This window comes from Canis lupus, chromosome 28 (genome assembly GCF_011100685.1).
Source record: "Canis lupus familiaris isolate Mischka breed German Shepherd chromosome 28, alternate assembly UU_Cfam_GSD_1.0, whole genome shotgun sequence".
Taxonomy (NCBI): Eukaryota; Metazoa; Chordata; class Mammalia; order Carnivora; family Canidae; genus Canis; species Canis lupus.
In genome coordinates, this window is record NC_049249.1 from 2,587,952 (window position 1) to 2,608,943 (window position 20,992).

A 20,992-nucleotide genomic window follows, 5' to 3' on the forward strand; every position below is an offset into this window, starting at 1 on the left:
TTTTTTTTAATTTATTTATGATAGACACACAGTGAGAGAGAGAGAGAGGCAGAGACACAGGCAGAGGGTGAAGCAGGCTCCACGCACCGGGAGCCCGACGTGGGGGTTCGATCCCGGGTCTCCAGGATCGCGCCCTGGGCCAAAGGCAGGCGCTAAACCGCTGCGCCACCCAGGGATCCCCTCAAGTTATCTTTTTGTAAAAGATAACTATAATCACCTCATACTCACAAAACACTTTGTGGATATTCTGTTGGATGAAACTTATCAACAAGACCATCTTCTATGACTTGGACTCAAATGCAAGGCCAGGAGGGGGGCAAAGTTCAAGCTTCAGGAAATCAATAACACACAAAGCAAGTGATTTTTCCAAAACCTGTGATTTTAGGTGTTGTCTATATCATTAAAACAATTTCCCAAGGGCAAAATAATCAGGAGGTAGTAGTATGCAAAATATTCCATTTTGTTTTATTTTTACGGATAACTGTCATTAATACAGCAGGAACTGGTATGATTATAAAAGATACAAAAAAAATCAGAAGAATGTTAGCATTCAATAGAAATTAAAACCTGAGCTGAAGGCTGATCAGAAAGTCTGACTCTTGGCACTGTTCTGATGAAAGTTAAGAAACATGTATGCTTGACTTCATAAATAATTCATATTAAATCAGAGAAAGTTAGCTTACATTTCAAAATCTACACATTGAGCTACAATGCATCAACACTTTAAATGATTTTCACTGTTGACAAACATTTAAGATAACCAGTGTTATCTAAAACTCTCAAAGGGGGTACACAGGGAAGTGTGTAAATTGTAGATTTCTAATTAACAAGTGGAGAGGTGTTGGTATAATATGGTTTGATTCTTATTCATGTAGATCTAAAAGGCTAGCTCCATTTGTCAGAGCATAAAAGAATGCCAAAAGACAGAGGCATGGGGATAGATCAACATAAATCCACCCCAATTTCTGGAAAACAAGTGATAACAGTATAACACCACCTCAAAGAATTGTGCTCCTAGGAATAGGAGACTTGTGGTCTAATTGTTTTCACTTTGGCTTCTAGAGTATCTCTTACTAAGAATTTGGTGAAAAAGAGGGAAATTCCTTTAATAACTGTCCATAAGCAGTAGGGAAAAAAACAACAAAAAAAGCTAACAAAGTGATGGGTATTGTTGATTAAAAATCTGAACATGAATACATGTTGTTATGTTCAATCTGGAGTCATACTTACAAACCAACGGTTAATATACTACAAAACTTTACAAACATAAAATCTCCTCATCGGTCGCAGAACTTCCAAACTAATGGAATTAATTTCTTCTCCCTTTTAATTACTCCTTTCACAGAAAATCCTAAAACTGAGGAGTCACCAGAATACCTGCACTTTTACATGTGTCATCAAAAACATGGTTGTTTTTGTCAAAATGATGCAGGAAGCAATATCACAGGAGTTCAAGATCTTAAAGTCTCTCAAAACATAGTTTCAGTTTTTTGTACTCCAAGTTACATAAAAAAAAAAAAAGAGAGAGAGAGAGAGAGAGAGAGAAAGAGAACAGGTGGACTCATAGTTTCTTTCAGCCCAATGTCAGCAAATATCCAATGTCTCCATGCTAGGAAAGGATACAGTATTTAAGTGGTCTATTACAAAATATCTCCAGTTCTAAAAGAGATAGCTTGTATTTATTCATTTTTAAAAGAAGGTTGAAGCAGTGCCCTTTACTTAGTTTAGCGGAGACCAGCCACTGACTTCCTACCTGTACCAGCTTTCCAGGATGACACTAAGTGAGTTTTTGACCTAATATTTTTGCCTCGGGTTTTACGAGGTTTTTCTTCTTTGTGCACCTTCGTGTGCTGCCTAAGATGAGAGCTCTGGCTGAAGCATTTGCCACATTCACTGCATTGGTAGGGCTTCTCCCCTGTGTGGGTTCTCTGATGTTGAATAAGGTGGGAACTCTGGCTGAAACATCGGCCACACTCATCACACTGATAGGGTTTTTCTCCAGTATGAATTCTCTGGTGCTGAATGAGATTTGAGCTCTGTTTAAACCTTTCTCCACACTCATCACATTTATAGGGTTTTTCCCCGGTATGGATCCGCCGATGCTGAATGAGGTTAGAGCTCTGAAAGAAACTTTTTCCGCAATCGGCACATTTATGGGATTTCTTTCCAGTGTGAATCTTCTGGTGTTGAAAAAGGGTTGAGCTCTGACTAAAACTCTTTTCACATTCAGTACATTTATAAGGTTTCTCATCCAAGCTTCTTCGCAGTCTACTCAAGCTTGAGTCAAATCGAACAGTCATTCCCCATTTTTGCCGCTGCCTGCCTGTTTTGCGTGGGTTTTCACAGGCTTTTCCTTGGCTCGAGCTCCGAGAAATACTTCCCTTTGGTTTTCCTAACCGCATGGTGATGAGCCAAATGTATTCTTAAGAGTCTGCTCTCTTCTGAAGTTTCACTTCCTAGTGCTACACAGCTCAGAATTTTCTGTGTAGAAGAAAAAAAAATAAGAGCCAAGGTAGATCATTGTTGTTATTATTCAAATTGAACCCATATTATTTAATCTTCAACCCACTGAAATTGCATCCATGTTTAAATAAAAAATGTATTCAATACATAAGAAAACAAAGACAATTTGGGGGGAAAAACACTTGGAAAATAATTCTAATAATTCCCAGGGTTTCAACTTAATAAATATCCCCAAATTTTGACCAAATTTACCTATGGAGTTTTTGTCTGTTGGGATAGGACAAAATAAAAATGATAATGTGAAATGAAGTAAGTTTTTATTAAGGCATTATCAAGTAAGTTTTTATTAGGCATTATCAAGTGACTATATAATAACTCTGAAGGATTAACAGGTGGAGACAACATAGTATATTAATGGGAACAGAATAACTCCGAAAGACAACCTAAATTCAGGTAATAGACTATTATTACATTTTAATATTTACTCCTACGTTAAAGTTCTACTTACCGGTGACTATGTTAGGCATCCAGATTAGAAAGAAATGACAAATCATTGCACTTTATTAAATATTTTTGTTTATGCTTGTTTCGCCATTCTACTTTCACAGCATGGATACAACTTGGCTCTAACTTTGCAGCATGAATTGTTTTGAAAGTAGGAACTACCCTATAGTTTCTGGAAGTCAATTCAGTAATCCTGAATGAGAAAATGTAAACGAAGAGATGCTTTATAGGAGGTTTGTTTTCCCTAGATTCTAATGACCCAAATGAAACAAAGGAATTGTTTCTGGAGAAGAAAAGAAATTCAGAACTTTTACTGGATAGTGGAATGAAACTGAGTAGAAACAAAGAGTGGTGAGTAGAACTCAAGAAACGGAGGAGGAAAAAAGTAGTTTACATGCAAAAATAGAAGTTTTAAAATACCCAAATGCTGCAAACACTCAAATTAATTTCATTTATTCACTTAGAAGGTCGTTTAAAATAATGGCTATAAACAAACCTACAAGCCACAAACTCCAAATAGGTGACAATGTGGAATAAGCTAGGCTGCAAAAGTAATAAGATTATTGGAACTATTTTCCACATCTTATGTCAGGAAGTAGACTTTAAAATGGGAATAATTACCCTGGGTCTCTGCATCAAGCTTATAAAGCTTATAAAGCAAATGATGGAAAATACCAATTATATCATTGTTCTTGCCTTTCCTTCATCTGTTTGTATAATTCAGACTCCAGGCCTGGTAATGCTGAGGACTCTATCTGGATATTTAATAATTCTCTGTGTTAAAATTATGGTTAAGTATCAGAAAGAGCAAAGTGCATACAATACCGATCACCGAGGGAGCATTACTCATTAACTTTAGTCAGTATTTGCAGCGCATCTATTACAGAATAGCTGTTTACAGAACGCCTATTTCAAGGAGGCATTTGCTAGGCACTTGGTGTTGATGGTGAAACAAACAGCCTATAATAGCAATCATACATTGAAAAAATCATTTTTAATACTATGGAAATCAGATGTGGTAGGAAGCTCTGAGACCACGTAACCCACCGAGGCCGCTACCCGTGACAATCACGTGTGCCAGACACTATTCTAGGAGACTTGACTCGCAGAGAAGCTTCACGCGGTGATGTCCATTCTACAGCTAAGGACAGGCAGGCCTACTCCGGCCAGGTGCCGGGCCCCCAGCCTGATCCCAGAGCCCGTCCTCTTGATGGCAGAACCGAGGGGCGGCCACGGCTTCCCGCGCCAGGTGCGGCGCTGCTGCGGCCCGGCTCGGCCCGGCCCGGCTCGGCTCGGCCCGGCCCGGCCCGGCTCGGTACCCGGCAGGTGCGGTATCGCCGCAGCCCTGGGTGACGGGGCCGCCGTCGCGCCAACACGCGTCCCCGGAATGGGCTGGACCCGCCTTCCGCTACGTGACACCGGGAGGACAATAACGCCGCTACGTCCTCGGGATGTCGGAGGTGCGCCGAGTCCGGGTCCGGGGCTCCCCTCACAGCCCCGCGCTACCCCAGCGCTGGTTCAAACTATTCAGTCCTGCGGAGCGCCGGGCGACGGCCGGCCTAGGGGCGGCGGCAGAGGAGAGCGGCCCGCGCAGGCCTCCGCCCGCCCCGGCCTCCGCCCGCCCCGGCCCGGCCTCCGCCCGCCTCGCCCCGCAGGCCCGGCCCGCCCGCCCCGCGCCCCCGCCCCGCGCCCGGCCTTCCCCGCGGCTCCCGGAGAGGGGCCCGGGTCCGCGGCGCCCGAGCGGCCTCCACCACCGCGCCGCGCGCCCCCGGCCCACTCACCGCGCCGCGGGCCGCCGCCGCCGCCGCCGCCGCCGCCGCCCTGGCTCGCTCGCTGCTGGGCGCCCCTCGCGCCGCCGGAAGTGCGGGCCGCGCCGTCTGTCGGCGCCGGCGGCCGCTCTAGGAACGTGGCGGGGCGGCCCTCTATGGTGCTGGTGCTGGTGCTGGTGCGGCGCGGGCGCGGGCGCGGGCGCGGGGCCCGCCGGAAAGAAGGCGCCCGGAGTTTCTCCCCGCTTTGTTCCCCCGCCCGCCGCCCCGAAGGCATCGCAGGGGCTGCGGGACGCCAGACCTATGGCCGCGTCCCTTGGTGGGTGCGAACTGGCCTCCCGCCCGGGGCTCACTGCAGCCCCATCAGTCGGGGCCTTGAAAGGCGGCGGCCGCCCGCCCGGCCGCGGGACCTCGTCCTCCCTCTAAGGGCCGAGCGCTTAGCTACAAAGGGGTGCTCCCAGCTCGGGGAGGGGTGAGGGCACTGAGGAGGACGCTGGATGCGATGAGCACTGGGTGTCATGACTGCACGTTGGCAAATCCAACTCCAGTAAAAACAATGAAAAAGAGAAAAAAGAGGTACTCTGGGGAGAGCTGCAACTGTTACTGCTATAGTCGCCTGTGGTTTTTTAAAGATGTTTTCTTAACGAAGGAAATGTCAACTTTTTTTTTTTTTTTTTTTAAATTTCAGGTGTAGGTGCACCTGCATGGCTCAGCGGTTAAGCTTCTGCCTTCGGCCCAGGTCGTGATCCCGCGGTCATGGGATCGAATACCCCAGACGGCTCCCCGCAGGAAGTATGCATGTGTCTCTGCCTCTCATGAATAAAAAAAAATTTAAAAATCTTTAATTCTGCTGTAGTTTCTACTGTAGTTAACTTACAATGTTCTACTAGTTTCAGGTAAATTTTAAGATCTTAGTCCGCTTTGTTAAGCCACTATGAATGGGCAGCATCCAGGAAGTAGAGAGATGCTCCAAGGAGTTGTACAAAATGGAAAGTTTTTTTTTTTTTTTTTTATAGGAAGGAGGGTGGGAAACAGTATTAGCAAGAGGAAAAAAGAAAGATTGTTATATTTTGGTGGAGAGGGATGGAAAGGCAGAGTCTTTGTCATATGGATGCCCTCACTAATGATCATCAGAAAATTTCAGATGTTACAAGACCACATTCCTGGCATAAGTTGAAACTGTAACTAAGTCTTGGTTTCTTTAGGGGAGGGGAGCAGGGGCAAATGACTCCATTTCGAGCTTAACACCTCAATTATCACCAAAAAGTGTCTGGAAGATGGGAATGATCACACTCCACAGATAGGACACCAAGGCTTAGAGAAGTTTACTCAGGTTCACACAGGGTGTTTAGTGGAAGATCAAGGATTGGGAGGAGTCTTTTCGGCACCACAGTCTCCTGACTTTCAGCCTGCCCCCTCGTTTCTCTCTGAGAATGATCTCTCCCGGTTCTCCTCTCTTACAAGCTCCTCCTCCTTCTCTGACAGCCTGGCAAGTGCTGGGTTATCTGACCTCTCTTCCTTTCTCTGTGCCCTCATTCCCCTGTAGAGCTGCTTCAGTCTGATAGCTTCAAATACCATCTTATATGCTAAAGACTCCTGACCTATAACTCTAGTAGTCCGACCCTGGGATGCAAATATTATTAAACTCCAGACCTGTATATCCAATTGCTCATTCTGGGGCCATTTGCGTATGTGACGGACATCTTGAACCTAACATATGTCCCAAAGGAACTTCTGACATTCAACCAACCCCTTTCTTCAACAGTCTTCATCCTAGCAATTGGCAACTCCTTTTTTCTAGTTGCTCAGGCCGAAAATCTTGATGCCATTGTTGTCTCTTTTTTCACCCCCAACCCAAACTCAATGAAATCCTGAATTCTGGTATCTCTGTCTTCAAAATATATCCAGGATCAAGCCACTTTCCACATCTTCACTGCTCTATCCTCCACCAAGCTGCTGTCATCTCCTTGTTGGCTGGGCTTCTCTGGGAAACCACCTGGCAGGGACCGGTGTGCCCTTGAGCCTGGTTGTATTTGAAGAGCTCATTCTAGGAAGGGAGTACACACATCGTACAGAAAAGCCCTGTCTCAGCAGGGAGCACGGCTGCATTTGGCAATAATGTAAGGGAGGATGGTCACATGTATGGCACAAGTGCAGTAACAGGAGTGATCCATCTCCTACAAAGGTACCCTGAACAATGGTTCTGTCCACCAAGCTTGAGACTTTGTTTCCTTTGGGTTCCCTGGGAAAGGAAACTCTAGGGATTCCCATTCCTGGGTTTGCAGAAAACATCTCTATTAAAAGCATGGCCAGAGGGGAGCAGAGCCCCACCCTGCATGTTGTGAGTCCAGGGGCAGGTCAACAGCTGGCTTTCTTCCAGACAATCTCAGCTTGTGGGGTCTAAATACAGCACGTGCACATTTGTTGTTTTCATACTTAGAACAAATTGGCTCTGACTGTACTTCCTGCTTGATCACAGTTGAGGGACTGAGAGGCAGGGGGGCTGCTGTCCATCTGGGCACCTGAGAAGAGTTATCTCTCTCCTTTCTCCACAGCTGCAGGGTACCTGTGCCCTGCCCACCAGGGGACAGATTGTGCATTGCTGGCTCCTCCACAAATCACCTGGTCAGACTGGATGTGCTTTGTTTCCATGGGACTAAAAGGTCCAGATGTATCCTGGGTGAACACATGGCTTTTTTGTGATAGTGGAAAGGCCTTTAATCCATTTTCTGGTAAACATACCTGCAGGTGGCATATGGTATCACATGAGAAAAACAAGCTGTTTTTTGGTTCCTTCTGATAATTTGTTCTGGGCAAACTACCCTGTTTTTCCTGCGTCCAGTACTTTTGCAATCATGTTGATTTCATCCTTTGTTTATTATTTTCTCTGGTTCCTGAGACTGGGAAGATAGTCCTGTTTTAGGAGAGGACATTCACTCACCGGAATCTGTACTTTGTTTTGGCTACTTTTATTGCCTGAGATACTAGTTAGTGAGGGAGCACATGAGAAATACTGTAAGCTCTTTGGAGAGGAAAATAGAGCTCCTGCATTAACCAGTGGGAAGCCACAGAGCCTAGCAGAGAAAGTCTGCAATTGTGGTGTCATGGTGAGCTGAATTAGCAGCTTTTTAAATTGCCTCTGAAAAGCAAATACACTGTTGATAGAAAGATTGGCTAACCCCTCAGCTGACTGTAGAGGCCTACATTTTTCCCTTTCCTGTGCAACCTGCTAGTGTTTTTTTTCTTAGCTGTGATATTCAGAAGTTAGTTTTGATAATGTCTATTTCAAAAGTGGTCTTATCTAGATAGGCCTTAAATAGTATTTTAACAATTGCAAAAAAAAAAAAAAAAAAAGGAACATCCTAAACATGAAAAAACTATGAAGCAAAACCAGCAAGTACTTTCAGAGGGGGTCCTGATCTGATGGTTTGCCGTGTACAGGGCCCTATCCTGCTCCTAACCTGGCAGGTGTTTCTCAGGCTGGAATGCCAACTGTTCCAATCTGGGCTCAGCCTCCAGGGCCCCTTCCAGGGCTCTATACCAGCTCTATCCTCTGTGGGCCCCCTGGCCCTCCTGGGCATCTACTTTGCTTCTCCAACTGAGGATAACCCTGAACACCTCCTATTAAGGTGAACCATGGCTCTTTGTCCCTCCAGGAGTGAGCACTAGCCTGGCACAATTACTGCTGAACAATGGATTGGCAGTTGTCCTAGACCTGAGCTTGTAAATATGTGCTGGGGAGTAGAACGACCTGGGAAGGCTGTTTGATTTGTTTTCTACCCTCTCTTAGGTACTACTGCCGTCCCATCCGAGCCCCTGCGTGGAAGATTCCTATGGTCCTCTGAGATGCTGATCCTATTGCTCATCATCCAGGCTGCTCACAGACTCCCACCAGTGATTCTTCCCCTGTGCCCTTTGGCTACCTTTGTCCTCAGGCCCCACACTAGTCTGAAATGCACTGAAATGAAGGAGTCACTTTGGGATCTACAGCAGCAGGCTGTGGCTCAGCTTTGGCTCTGTTGCCAAATCTGGCCACATATATTGTAGGATAAAAGTTTCAGAGGTTAGAGCTGGGAGTCAAGGTTGACACGTAAAAGCAAAAAGAAGTCTTGGTCCTAACTCCTTCAGTTGAATAGAGCACACCTTTATTGAGTACCTAGGAAACTAGAAAGGAAAGGAGCACAGAGATTACAGATACCATAGGGGATCTCCCTGGGGCATCTCTGCATGTCTCTGCGACAATGGAGCTAGGTCTGGGAAATCCTGGCATGAAGTTCACCCTGAACGGTGGGTCCACACAGCATGGCTGCTCCCAAGCTCTGCTCTTTATGGGGGCCAGTAAGGAGCCATTGCATGGAACAAAGCTGGAATGAATGTCTCTTATATTTGGAGGATTTTATAGTTCTTCTCTTTAAATCTTTAAATCTGCTATCCACAGTCCCCAGTGGGAAAAGAATTTGGGCTTCAACTTGCTCTGTTCTGGACAAACACTTCACATGACTGATGTAAACTGTTGCATAGTTTTGCAAAGGCTTTCCCATTCTTTCCAGAAATTCTCCATCAGCTGATAAATCCAAATTGTTCTGGCCCCAGGGAATTTAAAGCTCTTTCTCCTCATTGTGCCCCTTTGACAGGAAGTGTAGAGAGTGGAGGAAAAAGCCCAGAAAGGGCAGGAGGCACCCATCCATGGGGCAGTGGGGATGAGGACTGAACATTGCCTTCCTGAGCCACTGCCTGAGCCCTGGACTCCACTGCACATGGGCTGGCATCCTTCCAATGTCATGTGGACCACCTCCTCTCTGTGATCAAAGTGCCATGTTACCCGCAGTAAGCTCCTTATAAGAATTCCTTCAGGTCTCATAGAGGTAGTTAAAAGCCAGGGCTGCAGAGAAAGGATGGGATGCTCATGGTCTTATTCCCGGTCTGACCTCTGCTGCCAGAGTGCTAGGCTATGCAATGCTCCTTGAGTGGCATTGAGGCTTGGAGGCCAGGGATGCCATGGGGAAGTGACGGCCAGAAGCAGGGCACATCCCATATCTACTGGCATCTCCAGCTTTTCCCAGCAGAGTCCTGAGCAGCAGCATGAGGTGAAGGCAGACAGGGATCTCATGGTTCATGTGGATGAGGAGGTCAGGGGCTTGTGGCCATGCAGAAACTCTGGGCCAGGCACTTGGAAAGCAGATAGAGCACACACCCGATGGGCTCAATCAGGTACTGCTCTCCTGAGCAAGAGAGGTGTAGCATGAATAGGACTGGCCACACCATCCAGCCACATAATGTGGCCAGTGCCCCAACTCCAGGGCCGCTTACTGCACAGGTAAGCCTCACACACATAGACCCCAAAGAGCAAATTCGTGGCTCCGCAGTCCTGGCTCTGGGCCCTGTGAGTGCTCAGAGAGCCAGGGACGTGCGACTCATGGTACTTAGGCAGGTAGACATGTAGAAACACAGGTGCTAGATTCTTCAGCAGGTGGCTCTTGGTCAGTGTGACCAATCAGGGCCTGGCCACCCACACTCAGTGTGCATTGGCTGTGGGAGGCTTCCGGAGAGGCTGGCACTGGCTGGCTACTTGGTCTCTACCAGCTGCTTCAGACGCTGCAGCATCGTCAGACGCAGGGCTTGGAACCTAGATGAAGACACAGCCAAGAAGACTCACTGACACTGGAACACACAGGGACAGGGCAACAGAGTGAGGGACTGCACAGATGACTGGGCCAGGAGACCCAAGGCTGATTAGTGGCTACCATCTCTTCTCCGCCAAGGAGAGGGAAGAGCCAGGCCCACACCCTGTAAGGCCAGTGGCTTAGAGGAACAGTCAGACAGGGCTGCAGACCCCGCCAAGCTTCAAAAGCAGAATGTGCTGTTTCTATCTAAAGATTCTCCGGTATAGAAAGGAGCATGCTGGAGAGGACAGGGTGGCAGAGCATGGATTGGGAAGCCTGAATTTAGGCCCAGGCTCATCAGTGACCCAGGCTGCAACCTTCCTTGCCTCAGGCCTCGGTTTCCTCTCTGTGCCCTGAATAGACTGGCCAGGTGACCCCCAGGTCCCCTTCCAGCTCCCAGACCCGACAGCAATGCAGCAGACTGCATGGTGGACGGTCCCCTCTGATTGGGGGTCTCTGCTGACTTCCCAAATGGGACCTCACTGCACAGAGGCGAGGGGTGGGGGTGGGGGCTTAGGGCAGGGCTGTGGCTTTTCAAAAATCATTCAGCCAAAAACTGGAATCCAAACCAGTCCGCCTACTACAGGCCCTCTCACCGTGAACAGACTACTTCCTTCCCTTCCTTAAGGGGGACTCCAACCCTGGCCCTGACTGAGTGCCCCATGTGCTCTCCCTGCCCCATCCTTCACTCTGCAAAAGGACAGAGCAGTCACTGGCCAGTGCAACTTGGCTAGCCTCACCCAGCTGAGCTTTGATTTATCTTTCCCAGGAGCCAGCAGGTGACACTGCTCATGCTCACCTTTCCACCTAACGGGTCCCTTGCACCTAAAAGCATCAGTTGATACAGAAAGTTCCAATGGCCACTGTTTTTTGGCAGGCTCAGAATTCCCTCTAGCACAAAAGGCCCAGACCAGGCTGAATGTGCCCTGAGCAGGCCCTCTCCTCAGTCACTCTTCCAGGGCTCTATTATCAGTAGAACTTGTTACCCTGGTCCAGCACCCACCCGCACTCCTGTCTGACTCTCCTGCTCAGTTTCAGCAGCTGCGCCCCTCCCATGCTGGTGAGGTGCTGAAGCCAGATGGGTGGTTTGCACTGTGTCCTGCCATGTTCACAGGCTGTCACCCCAGCTTGATGTCAATAGTGAGCAGGGGGCCAGAGGGCGGTGCTGGGTAGCCAGGGTCCGCAGGTCTCCCTGAGTCAAGCAAGCGCACCTGATGCCCCCAGAAGGGACAGCTCTCCCAGCCCCGGCCTGGGTGCTCTGCCCCCTGAACACTTGCCCTGATGTTCAGCACCCACGACTGGCTCTTTATGTGCTGCTTACTTCATGGTCAGTTTGATTATTTCTCTTTCCTCCTCTTCTTTTAATTTTTCAACAAAACTGTCCAGCACCGGCATTTCAAATTTAATGTACTGAGCGACCTAGAAAATCCAAGAACATTTTAATGTGCTTTAAATTAGATGCCAAAAATGTGTTTTCTTTTCCTCATGGCTTCCACAGCAGCCGACTCAGCAATGTTTTAGAGCTGAGGAAGTGGCTGCCCTGCTCCTCACCCACCCCCAACAACCTATCTGTACTAGGATGGAGGACAGAGAAGCCCATTCTTACCTCACAGGCAATAAATATCCCTGGGAGGAAAGATTAAGTTGAATGTTAGGAAATGTATTCAATAGAAAGCAGAACCACACTGGGTGTTCTCCGGGGTGGGGGTGTGGAGTGCTGGGAACACCATTGTTTCTGACAGTGGAATGAAGCCACACCAATCTGTGAGTGGTGCAAGGGATACAGGCAGAGTAACTAGTCTTCACCTTGGGTCCAAACCTTACTGGCTTTTTCTGTGCAAGGGAGCTCAGCAACATGCTCCTTCCTAGCCTAGGACTCAGCTGTGCTAAGACTTAGCCACCTGTTCCCTTCCACTGGCCCTGTGGCAGGGGCCCTAGTTAAGGAGCCCTTATATGGGTCTTTGATGTAATAACAACTAAACACACTCTAACAAAGGAAAAGTTTCTACCTGCCTGAGGGGAAAGGTAGAGGCAAAGGTTTTTTACGACCCAGTTTCCTTCCTTCCCTAGGACAGCTGATAGAGCTGGTGGCCACTGGCAGGAGGAGGGAAGGCTGGAGCCATCACTATGCTGGGCTTGGGGCCCTTTAGGACAGCTGTGTGAGAGGTTGCTCAAGAGGGCTCTAGCCAAGGTCATCTTCAGAGCCCTTGGGAGATCCCCCATGCTATCATCTAGCCCCTTCCTCAGGAGCGGGCCTCCCTGAGCCTCAGCCCTGACTCACATCATGGGGAACTTCCTCGCCCAGGTCTGCTTCCATCAGGAATATCCTGGCGATCTTCTCACATGGCCCATGAAGGATTCTGGAAATCAGTGGGTACTCGCAGTCTTTTAATTTTGTTCGCTCTGAAAAAGAAGGCAATTTACAAAATTCATGGGGCATTAGGATTGCCCCTCTTCATTGCAGGATGGGAATGTGGCAAAAGATGGATGTCCAGGGGGCCTGGGAACCTTCTCTAGACCCCAAAGAGAAGGTTGCCCTGAATGATGCATGATGGTGGCATTCAGCAAAGACAGATCAGAGAGGAACAGGAGCCCAGAGAGTAGGAGAGGGGACAGGGGACATGGGGAGGCCCGGCTGCTCAGTTACCATGGGGCAGAACCCTGCACAGAATGACATGTAGGTTCTGTACCAGTTCTCAGGGGGCGAGGGGCTTCAGCTCCAGCTCACAGAACCTGACATGCACCCCTACCCCTCCCAACTGAGTGAGGTTGAAGACAGTGGCTTCCCTTGTGGTTTTGGTGGGATTCTGAAAGGGGCAGTGAGTGTGCCTGGGTTTGGGCCTGGCAGAGACATTCATGGAGGCCCACTGCACAAGCCAGCATGGCCCTCAGAGAAGGAGCATGGTCCATGAGCTTGCCAAACGCACAGAGACTTTTGTTTTTCTGATCTCAAAGCACAGGCAGACACTTACCCCCAGACTCGTGAACAATGTAGAGTGCAAACTCACTGGGGCCATTTTCCACCTGTGCAGGCAGTGACAGGAAGTCAGAGCAGGGCTTGATGAAACAGGACAGAGAGCGATCCCTGGCAGTAACCACACCCCCAGTGCCACACACACACACATAAGTCCCCAAGGATCCTTCCCTCTCTTTGCTTAAAATCCCAGAGACGTTGCATTAGCAGAGGGAACTTTACTAGACCTTCTACCCAGGAACCTCAGGCAGTGTCCCCAGCCTTTGCCAGCCCCCTCTCTCCCTCTCCCAGCAAGACAGCAAACCACCAGCATCCCAAGTCAAGGCTGTGCATGGCCAGACTTACTCGGAACTTGTTCAGCAGCAGGGTGAGCACGTGCAGGGTTGTCATGGTGCTGTTGACCCTCACATTGGTCACAGACCCGTAGGCAGGAGTAAACACCGAGGTCTGTAGAGGGAGGTGGGCACTTCAGGGCGGGGCCAGAGGGACATGGAGCTGACACCACACGGGGGCTGGGCACTGTCAGCCAAAGGGTCCGGGGTGACAGGTGAACCTCGTCTCTGGGCTTTGTCCAGTCACAGATCCACACAGAGCTGTGCCCACATCTGGTGCACTTGGGGAAGCTGTAGCAATTCCTGTCTTACAGAGGCCTGTGAGAAAGATGCCTCCAAAGCTACCAGGGCCAGCTCTCTGATCCTAGCAGCCAGTCCCATGGAAGTACTTCACAGTGGGTGGGGGTACCAGTCTCCTTCTCACTCTTTCTTTGGGTCAAATTCCCAGAGGTCTGTTGATTCTAAGACCAAATGTTCTGGAATCTGTCTGCTCCTCCCCATTCTCCCAGAGGTAGAGGCTGAGTTTGTACTGCATCAGTGTCTCACTTCTCCCCTTCCAATCTCAGTGCTTTCTGTCCATCCTCCACACTGCTGACCAAATGAACAACCTTTCAAAAACCTTGCAGCTCAAAGTGTGTTCTGGACCAGCTGTATTAGCATAGAGTCTTGGCTCCCAGCCCCAGATTCCTGAATCAGAATCTGCATTTTGAGGAAACCACCAGGTGATGCTCTCCATAGAGTACAATTTGAGAAGAACTGCCTTTTGGCAATAGTTCTAGTTAAAAGGATCTGAAGGTTTCTCATAACCTAAATAATACCATTCGGAGCTCCTCTCACTGTTTGCACATGTAATACAATGATTCTCTCCCCAGTGCCCTGTAGTCCCCCCACATAAGCTCTTCACAGTTTGAGGGGCCCATTTATTCCTGCAGATATCTTGCCTTTGCCTATGGGACACCATATATACAGTCAACTAGGGAATCACCCGGTTTAATATGTTCTCAGTGAGTAGCCAGGTTATAGACCTGCTAAGCATTTTACCTAAAATCTTTGATTTAATCCTTATTACAGCTTTTAAAGTACCTATCACTAGTCTTCCTTTTAAGAAAGGACATAGAGTCTTGGAGAGATCAAGTAGCTTATCATGGTCACCCATCTAGAGAGGGCAGAGCCATTGGAAACCCTATGCTTTACCCCCATGGCACTGGGGCCTCCCTGTGAGTCTCACCCCCTAAAGTGAGCTCTTCCTTGCTTTCTAAAACCAAATTCAAATGTACACATTCCTCCTCTGTGGTCCTATCTCTGCTTTCTCCGGGATGTAACCAGGGCACAGGTATATTAAAGACTTGCTCAGTTTCCCAAGTACCGGAGTCAGACTCAAATCCAGGCCTGCCTCCTTCAAAGGTGACATGCAGAGTGATTTGGGTTATAGAGAAAGCCAGACTAGGCTTCCAGTCCCTAAGAAATATGGAATAGAGGAGGCAGGCTATTTCAAGAAGAAAGGTCTTGTCAACAAGACATTATTAGTGTTTCTTCTGCCTGAAGCCTTTTCTCAAGATGATACTGACCAAGTAGGAACAAAGATCCCAAGGCTGCTTTGCCAACTCTAACCACAGTGGTTTCTCTCTGATAGAACACATTTGAATCAAACAGCCCAGGACAAAGCAAAGGGACAGGTACCAAGTATTACTGAGTGTGGAAATCACACCAACACTACTGTGAATCAGAATAGTTTTGGAAAATGATTGAGTGAAGTAATAGTGTGCAGTTCTAAGAAATAAAATCCAGAATAACAACCTCAGGAAGTCAATTCTAGGTATCTCTTTTTTTAAATTGTTGCCTGTGATTCAAGTACTTTGTCTCCTGATTTCTAAGGACACTGATTCTGAATGGATTGCAAGTAAGGGAGAGAGAAGGAGCCCCTTACTCAGCCAGGAGATGGGAATCAACTGTCCAACATGCCCAAGATACTAGCTCACATCCTGGAAGTTAGTTTGCCTGGAAAAATGAACCCACCTTCTGCAGGTAAATCTGTTACTGGGAGAAAGACCTGCCCTGACTGGATTACAGGCTAGTGGATTGAGTATCAAGTTGGCTAAGGAGTCCTTCAATGAAAAAAAAAAAAGAAAAAAGGAGTCCTTCAATGGACACGAAAAGCTGTGACAAAAGCCCTCACTTTCATTTTTATTCATTTCAAAGGCTCAGACATCTCCATGTTCTCTGGGACATTTGCAATGACTAACATAAGGGTTAATGCACCAGACACACTTCTTAGAGATGAATGATTCCCTTAGAGGAGAGGGGGAATGTACTGGAGATAAACTCCACTGTATGGCATCTTGAGTCATGGATCAAAAGCTTCCTTTTTTAGGAATGTAGAAATCCAAAGAGCTCAAACCCATGCAAATATTCTTTTAAAATTTTTGAATAATCCCTCAAAATAGCATATAAATATCTAATATGCTTACCTAACACTTTACAGACTAAATCTGTTTGAACAAGATTTAAAGAATACCCAAGGTCAGATTGTAGGTCCTTTGGCTAATCTAAACCATTCTTAATCTCTGCTTAACTTCAACCCTGCCTCCCCTGCACCCTCTCAGGAAACTACTCTCAAATAGTCCTGGGTTTCCCTGCACTTAGCAAAGAAAACCTAGTGTCACCCATGAGCACTCATTGCGAACCCAGCACAGATTGGAAGCTGGAAGCAGAAGTGGGCCAGGGGCTGGGGATGTCCTGTGAATAAGGCAGGGTCCCTTCAGCTTTCCTTGCTGAAATCTTTACCCCAAAGTCCAGGGTGCTCTCAGAGCACTTGAATGAAAGGCCTCTGGCAGGCCTAACCTGTGCAACTGTTCTTTAGGTCTGACCCTGAGACCTGCCTCTGCCAGGCCCCCCACTCACCCCTCCCCCCCCTTTCCCATCACCCCTCCTATGAGTCATTGCCTATCAAGGCAGGCAGCTGCTTCAGCTGGAAACCTCTGCTTCCATTTCCCATCGGTACAGGATGTGGCCCTGTTATAGGACACTCCATCCAAGGCCTCACCCAAGCTGCCAATCATGCCATTTATAGAAACAATTAACTTCTCTTTCTACAGTTTGGTTTGTTTAGGGACTGATGTCATCTGGGGAAGGAGATCTTTTCCTAAGGTCAGTACAATACATACTCGGACAAAAGGCTAAGTGCTGGGAACCAGGAGCAGGGCAGGTTCTCTGGGACACAGAAACACATGCCCATGGACACACCTCCACCTAGCAGGACTTAATCTACCCAGGGAGAATGCCAGCAGCATGTCATGTTCCCATGAAACTATCAGTCGAGCTCAAAGAAAACTGTCTCATGAGACATAAACTTGGCATGACTTTCTAAAAATCCATGTAACTTATGTAAATGGATTGACAGTGAGTATGTGGTAAAAAGAAAAAAAAATACAGGCTTTGGGGGTCACCAGCTGGAATGTGTTTTTTTTTAATGTAATTTTGATGGGACTTTGGACAAGCTATTTCTCCTCCTGAGCCCGTTTATCCATGAGGACACAGATGTGACCCCGCCAGTACATGGGGCCATGGTGAGGGTGAGCTCTGACAACACTATCATGAGGCCTGCTTGGGGCTGGTTGCCTGTGGCCTCAGCTTCAAGGCCCAAGGGAGAGGCTAGGCTGGGACATCACCTTGTGGTTGTAAAAGTGTCCATTGATAGAGAACCGATGTCGCCGGATCCTCTGGGCCTCGCCAGGTGTGCGGGACCGGGGCCTCCTCTGGATCACACAGGCTGCATCACTCTTGGTCCGCATAAGCTGTGGGGTCTCTTCATCTTCCTCCAGGGGCTCTGTAGGGAGGGACAGATGAGAAGGTTAGTCCTGGATGGAGCCAAGGTACCAGAGAATTGCTGTGCTCCAGCGGTCATGCAGTGTGTGGGGCTTTGTTCCCGGGAGATCTGTGGTCATGCCATGCTGCAGCAGACAGTTATGTGAGTGCTGTTTCTGTGACAGAGCCTGGGGTCCAGCTCGGGTGATGCCTGCTTCTCAGACAGGAAAGGTGACCCCCAGACAGATAAGCTGTATCACCATGCCGTATGGTCTTTGGCAGCCACACACCCTGTCCTCTGAGCCCCCACTGAATGCAAGGGGAGTACACAAAGAGGACAGATGAGCAGTCTGGCTCCCAGTGTGGGGGGAAGACATCCTAGAGGCCCACAGGGCCAGGAGAGGGCCATGCTGGCTGCTGCTATCCTCACCTTTCTCTAAGGCAGGGGACTCAGACAAATTACATGAAGCAATGTCACCCTGCAAGCCCCTACTTCCTTTTCTATAGCTGAGAAGCTGATGGGAATGCCTTGTACTGACGAGGTATTTAGCAAGTGTGCTCCTGAAGACAAATAAAGCCAATCTGTGCTCCTCCAAATTGCTGGTCTTTTTTTTTTTTTTTCTTAGAAAGGGAGAGAGAGAGGGAGAGAGACAGAGACAGAAACAGAGACAGAGACAAACAGAAAAGGCAGGAGAGGGGAAGAGGGAGGAGAGAGAAAAAAATTCCCAAACAGGCTCTGCGCCCAGCATGGAGCCCAACTCAGGGCTAAATCTTACAACCCTGAGATCATGACCCAAGCCAAAATCAAGAGCTGGGCACTTTAACCAACTGTGTCACCCAGGTGTTCCAACACAAAGCTGTTCTTCAGAGATGGTGGTCATGAGCCGAACCCCTCCTCTCCTACCTCTGTTGAGAGAGGTAGTTTGAAGCCTCACTTACCTGAGCTCTCTCTGGAACTCTCGGCCCTGTGTACTGTCTGTGAGCTTGGCTCCTGGGCAGTGACCCTGCCATCCTGAGGGAGTGGCTCCTTTCTGAAAATACAGTCATGGTGCTCAGAGAGATGTTCATAGAAAAAAGTAGCTCAAATCACAGAGAAGAAGCTGTCTTTTCAGCTCTAACAAATTTATAAAAACAAATTCTTACATGAAATAAAAGTAGAGCAGTAGGAGATTAAATTTGTGTGAGTTTTTAAGATAGAACAGGAGATGCCAAGAAATGTTTATTTTGCCCGGGAGACTGGGAAGCCCCCTGGCTACAGCTCCTTTCCTTGCAGATAAGGTCACTCCTGTGAATGTATGAGAAACAACTGGGGGTGATAGTCTGGAAAATTCTCCAAGAGTGACATGACTTGGTCAGCATCTAGAAAGACCACTGTTGGCAGGTGGAGCCACGGCCTTAGGCAGTCACAGGGTGACAAGGGTAAGGCTAGCTTGTGCTCTCCTGTGCCCCATTTGGGAATGGGACTTTTGCCCTGAGACTGAGGACACCACCCCCTGGACATTCCAAACAGTAAGCTCGGGTTGAACAGGTGTCAGGGAGGCCACCTGGCCCTGCCTCAGCCATCCCAGCACTCACAGGTGGCAGCCGGGCTGTCCGGGTGTCCAGGAGCCTGAGGAGAGGTGGACTCGCTCCCGGTCATCCTGTATCTGGAGCCGGATAGGCCGCCTCAGTCCCCAGGCAATGTTGAGAAGCCCCTCGATGATCAAAGCTCCTTCTTCCTGTGGGGAACCCACACAGGTTAGCCTCTTTTCCCAGAGCAACTCTCCTCAGGGATCACTCCCCACCTTCCCTGAGCCTCTGTAAGGCCCAGACCTTCATCCATGGAACTCCCTGAACACTCTCACCCCCAAACATGCCCTCTCCTCCTTGGGGTCCTGTCCTGCCCTGAGGGAAGGCACACAAGCCTCTACATGCTCCAAGGTATGAGGCCATGGGGCTGACTAGAGGAAGCCTGAGGCGTGCCCTTCCACTGTTCAGTTCATGTCTGGCCAGGGCATGGCCTGGGATGGAGCAGCTGAGTCAGGCGTCCCACAGGAACCCAGCTGCTATCCAGCAAGCACGTCTACACGGGGAGGGAAGAAACATGTCCCAGAGAAGCATGGCCACGTTAACACTTGTGTCATGCAGGGTGCCTTCCCATATCCCTCTCCCCACTGCACCTGGGTAGGGGGTCCTGTGGTCACCAGGAACATGCTATGGGCACTGGATTCCATGCCCACCAGAGCAGGGGTGACTGCTCCTTGGAGCTGTGTCTCAGTCTTGCCCTTTTCCCCACACTGCTCCCAATTGCTGCAGTAACCATTCAAGTGGGCTGGACCCACCCCAAGATTTCTAAGCTGCCCTCTTTCCTGAGGGCCTGTGTTGCTCTTCTCAGCACCTGGACATTGCCAGCCCCCATGTTCCACTACTGGCACAAATACCCAGAATATCTACAGCAGCTTTCATTCTGCGTCCCCAGCCAGCCTTGGTTTCTCCCCCAGGGTCTGTGAATGGCATAGCTATTGCCCTCCTGCCAAATTGATAGAACCTTCCTAATTGACAGAACCTTCCAGAGGTACGCTCAGCCAGTTTCCCCTCACTCCCCTCGGGTCTTTAATTCTGTTTCTGACCTCTTTCAGGCTCCTATCTTTGTGTGACCACCTCTACGCTCTCTGTGCCTGGACAAATTGTCCCCAGGCGTGTGACTGGCCAGGCTGCTTTCAGAGCATCTGCCTAAAATCTTCTCAGCATCTGGGACCACCCCAGAGCTGTGGCCCTCCCAGCTACCTGCCCCTAAACTGCTTTGATACTAGCCTTTTGACAATGAATGCTAAACACCATTCTCCCACTGCTATCTCAAATACCACTTTAGATTCACAAATTCCATTTCTTTCTCCTTATTGGCATTGAAAGTCTTCTGAGGATAAGGGACCTCATGGAAACATCCTTGTAACCCTGGAGGGGCTTACACAGGTGTCCTGCAGAGTTGATTTCATGGTAAGTTAGTAATTGCTTAAAACACCCTGCTATCCACAGAGAAAATAGTTCTGTGTTCAAGGTTATCAAAATACACATAGCTTTCTGGAATGACCTTGCACTATTTGTTAAAAAAGAAAACAACAGCAACAATCAAAACAGAGCAATTTTTGCTAATCACTGATGTTACACAGTCACAGACATGTGACTAACACTCCCTGCAAAGGAAAGACTGGATTGACTTACCGGAGTTAAAGGGGGTAGGAAGAAACCCCAAAGTGGGGTTCGGTTCTGTTTCCTGTCTTGGCCTCAGATGCCAGTCATATGTCAACAGTCTGCTGGGAGAACTACCCCCCTCCGCCCACCCGAAACACCTCAGCATGTTCATTCACGGAGCCCCGCTGCCTGCCAGCCCCACATCGGACCCTGTGCAGGGAGATCAAGCAGCCATGGTTCTGTGTCTGAGAGTCAGGAGATCATCTAGTGCTGTGAGGGGCAGGAAAAGAGACCACAGCTGGAGCACGGCGCAGT

At 48.6% G+C, this 20,992-nt stretch overlaps 2 protein-coding genes and 1 long non-coding RNA gene across 7 annotated transcripts in view; 1 reads left to right on the forward strand and 2 right to left on the reverse strand.

The window, feature by feature from the left end:
* Window positions 1-439: 439 nt before the first annotated feature.
* ZNF22 (zinc finger protein 22) lies at window positions 440-4,899 on the reverse strand. Of its 2 annotated transcripts, none has more exons than XM_038578098.1 (2): window positions 4,749-4,899; window positions 440-2,481 (listed from the first exon to the last, which is right to left on the reverse strand). In XM_038578098.1, the coding sequence occupies exon 2, from the start codon at window positions 2,400-2,402 to the stop codon at window positions 1,725-1,727; it is 678 nt and encodes a 225-aa protein (XP_038434026.1). In that variant the 5' UTR covers window positions 2,403-2,481; window positions 4,749-4,899; the 3' UTR covers window positions 440-1,724. The 2 variants fall into 2 exon arrangements, with proteins under 2 accessions (XP_038434026.1, XP_038434027.1); XM_038578099.1 differs by lacking the exon at window positions 4,749-4,899 and adding an exon at window positions 4,015-4,219.
* LOC119866556 lies at window positions 3,880-5,578 on the forward strand. 3 transcript variants are annotated; one of them, XR_005380363.1, is made up of 2 exons: window positions 3,880-4,427; window positions 5,422-5,578. It is a non-coding gene; the product is annotated as an uncharacterized LOC119866556 (long non-coding RNA). The 3 variants fall into 3 exon arrangements; XR_005380364.1 differs by lacking the exon at window positions 3,880-4,427 and adding an exon at window positions 4,844-5,309; XR_005380365.1 differs by lacking the exon at window positions 3,880-4,427 and adding an exon at window positions 4,845-5,052.
* A 3,278-nt stretch (window positions 5,579-8,856) lies between these two features.
* Window positions 8,857-20,992, reverse strand: part of RASSF4 (Ras association domain family member 4) — a 31,989-nt gene continuing 19,853 nt past the window's right edge. Inside the window, exons 4-11 of one of the 2 annotated variants that reach the window (XM_038578096.1) lie at window positions 19,082-19,224; window positions 18,446-18,537; window positions 17,371-17,528; window positions 13,716-13,817; window positions 13,369-13,420; window positions 12,678-12,799; window positions 11,718-11,815; window positions 8,857-10,359 (exon numbers count right to left, since the gene is read on the reverse strand). In XM_038578096.1, coding sequence (XP_038434024.1) covers window positions 10,299-10,359; window positions 11,718-11,815; window positions 12,678-12,799; window positions 13,369-13,420; window positions 13,716-13,817; window positions 17,371-17,528; window positions 18,446-18,537; window positions 19,082-19,224 — 828 coding nt within the window. In that variant the 3' untranslated portion in view covers window positions 8,857-10,298. The remainder of the gene's footprint in view (window positions 10,360-11,717; window positions 11,816-12,677; window positions 12,800-13,368; window positions 13,421-13,715; window positions 13,818-17,370; window positions 17,529-18,445; window positions 18,538-19,081; window positions 19,225-20,992) is intronic. The other variant, XM_038578097.1, reaches the window with a different exon arrangement.

Bases quoted from the DNA above. Each gene is read 5' to 3' on its own strand.
- ZNF22 (XM_038578098.1), bottom strand. From the start codon at position 2,402: ATGCGGTTAGGAAAACCAAAGGGAAGTATTTCTCGGAGCTCGAGCCAA.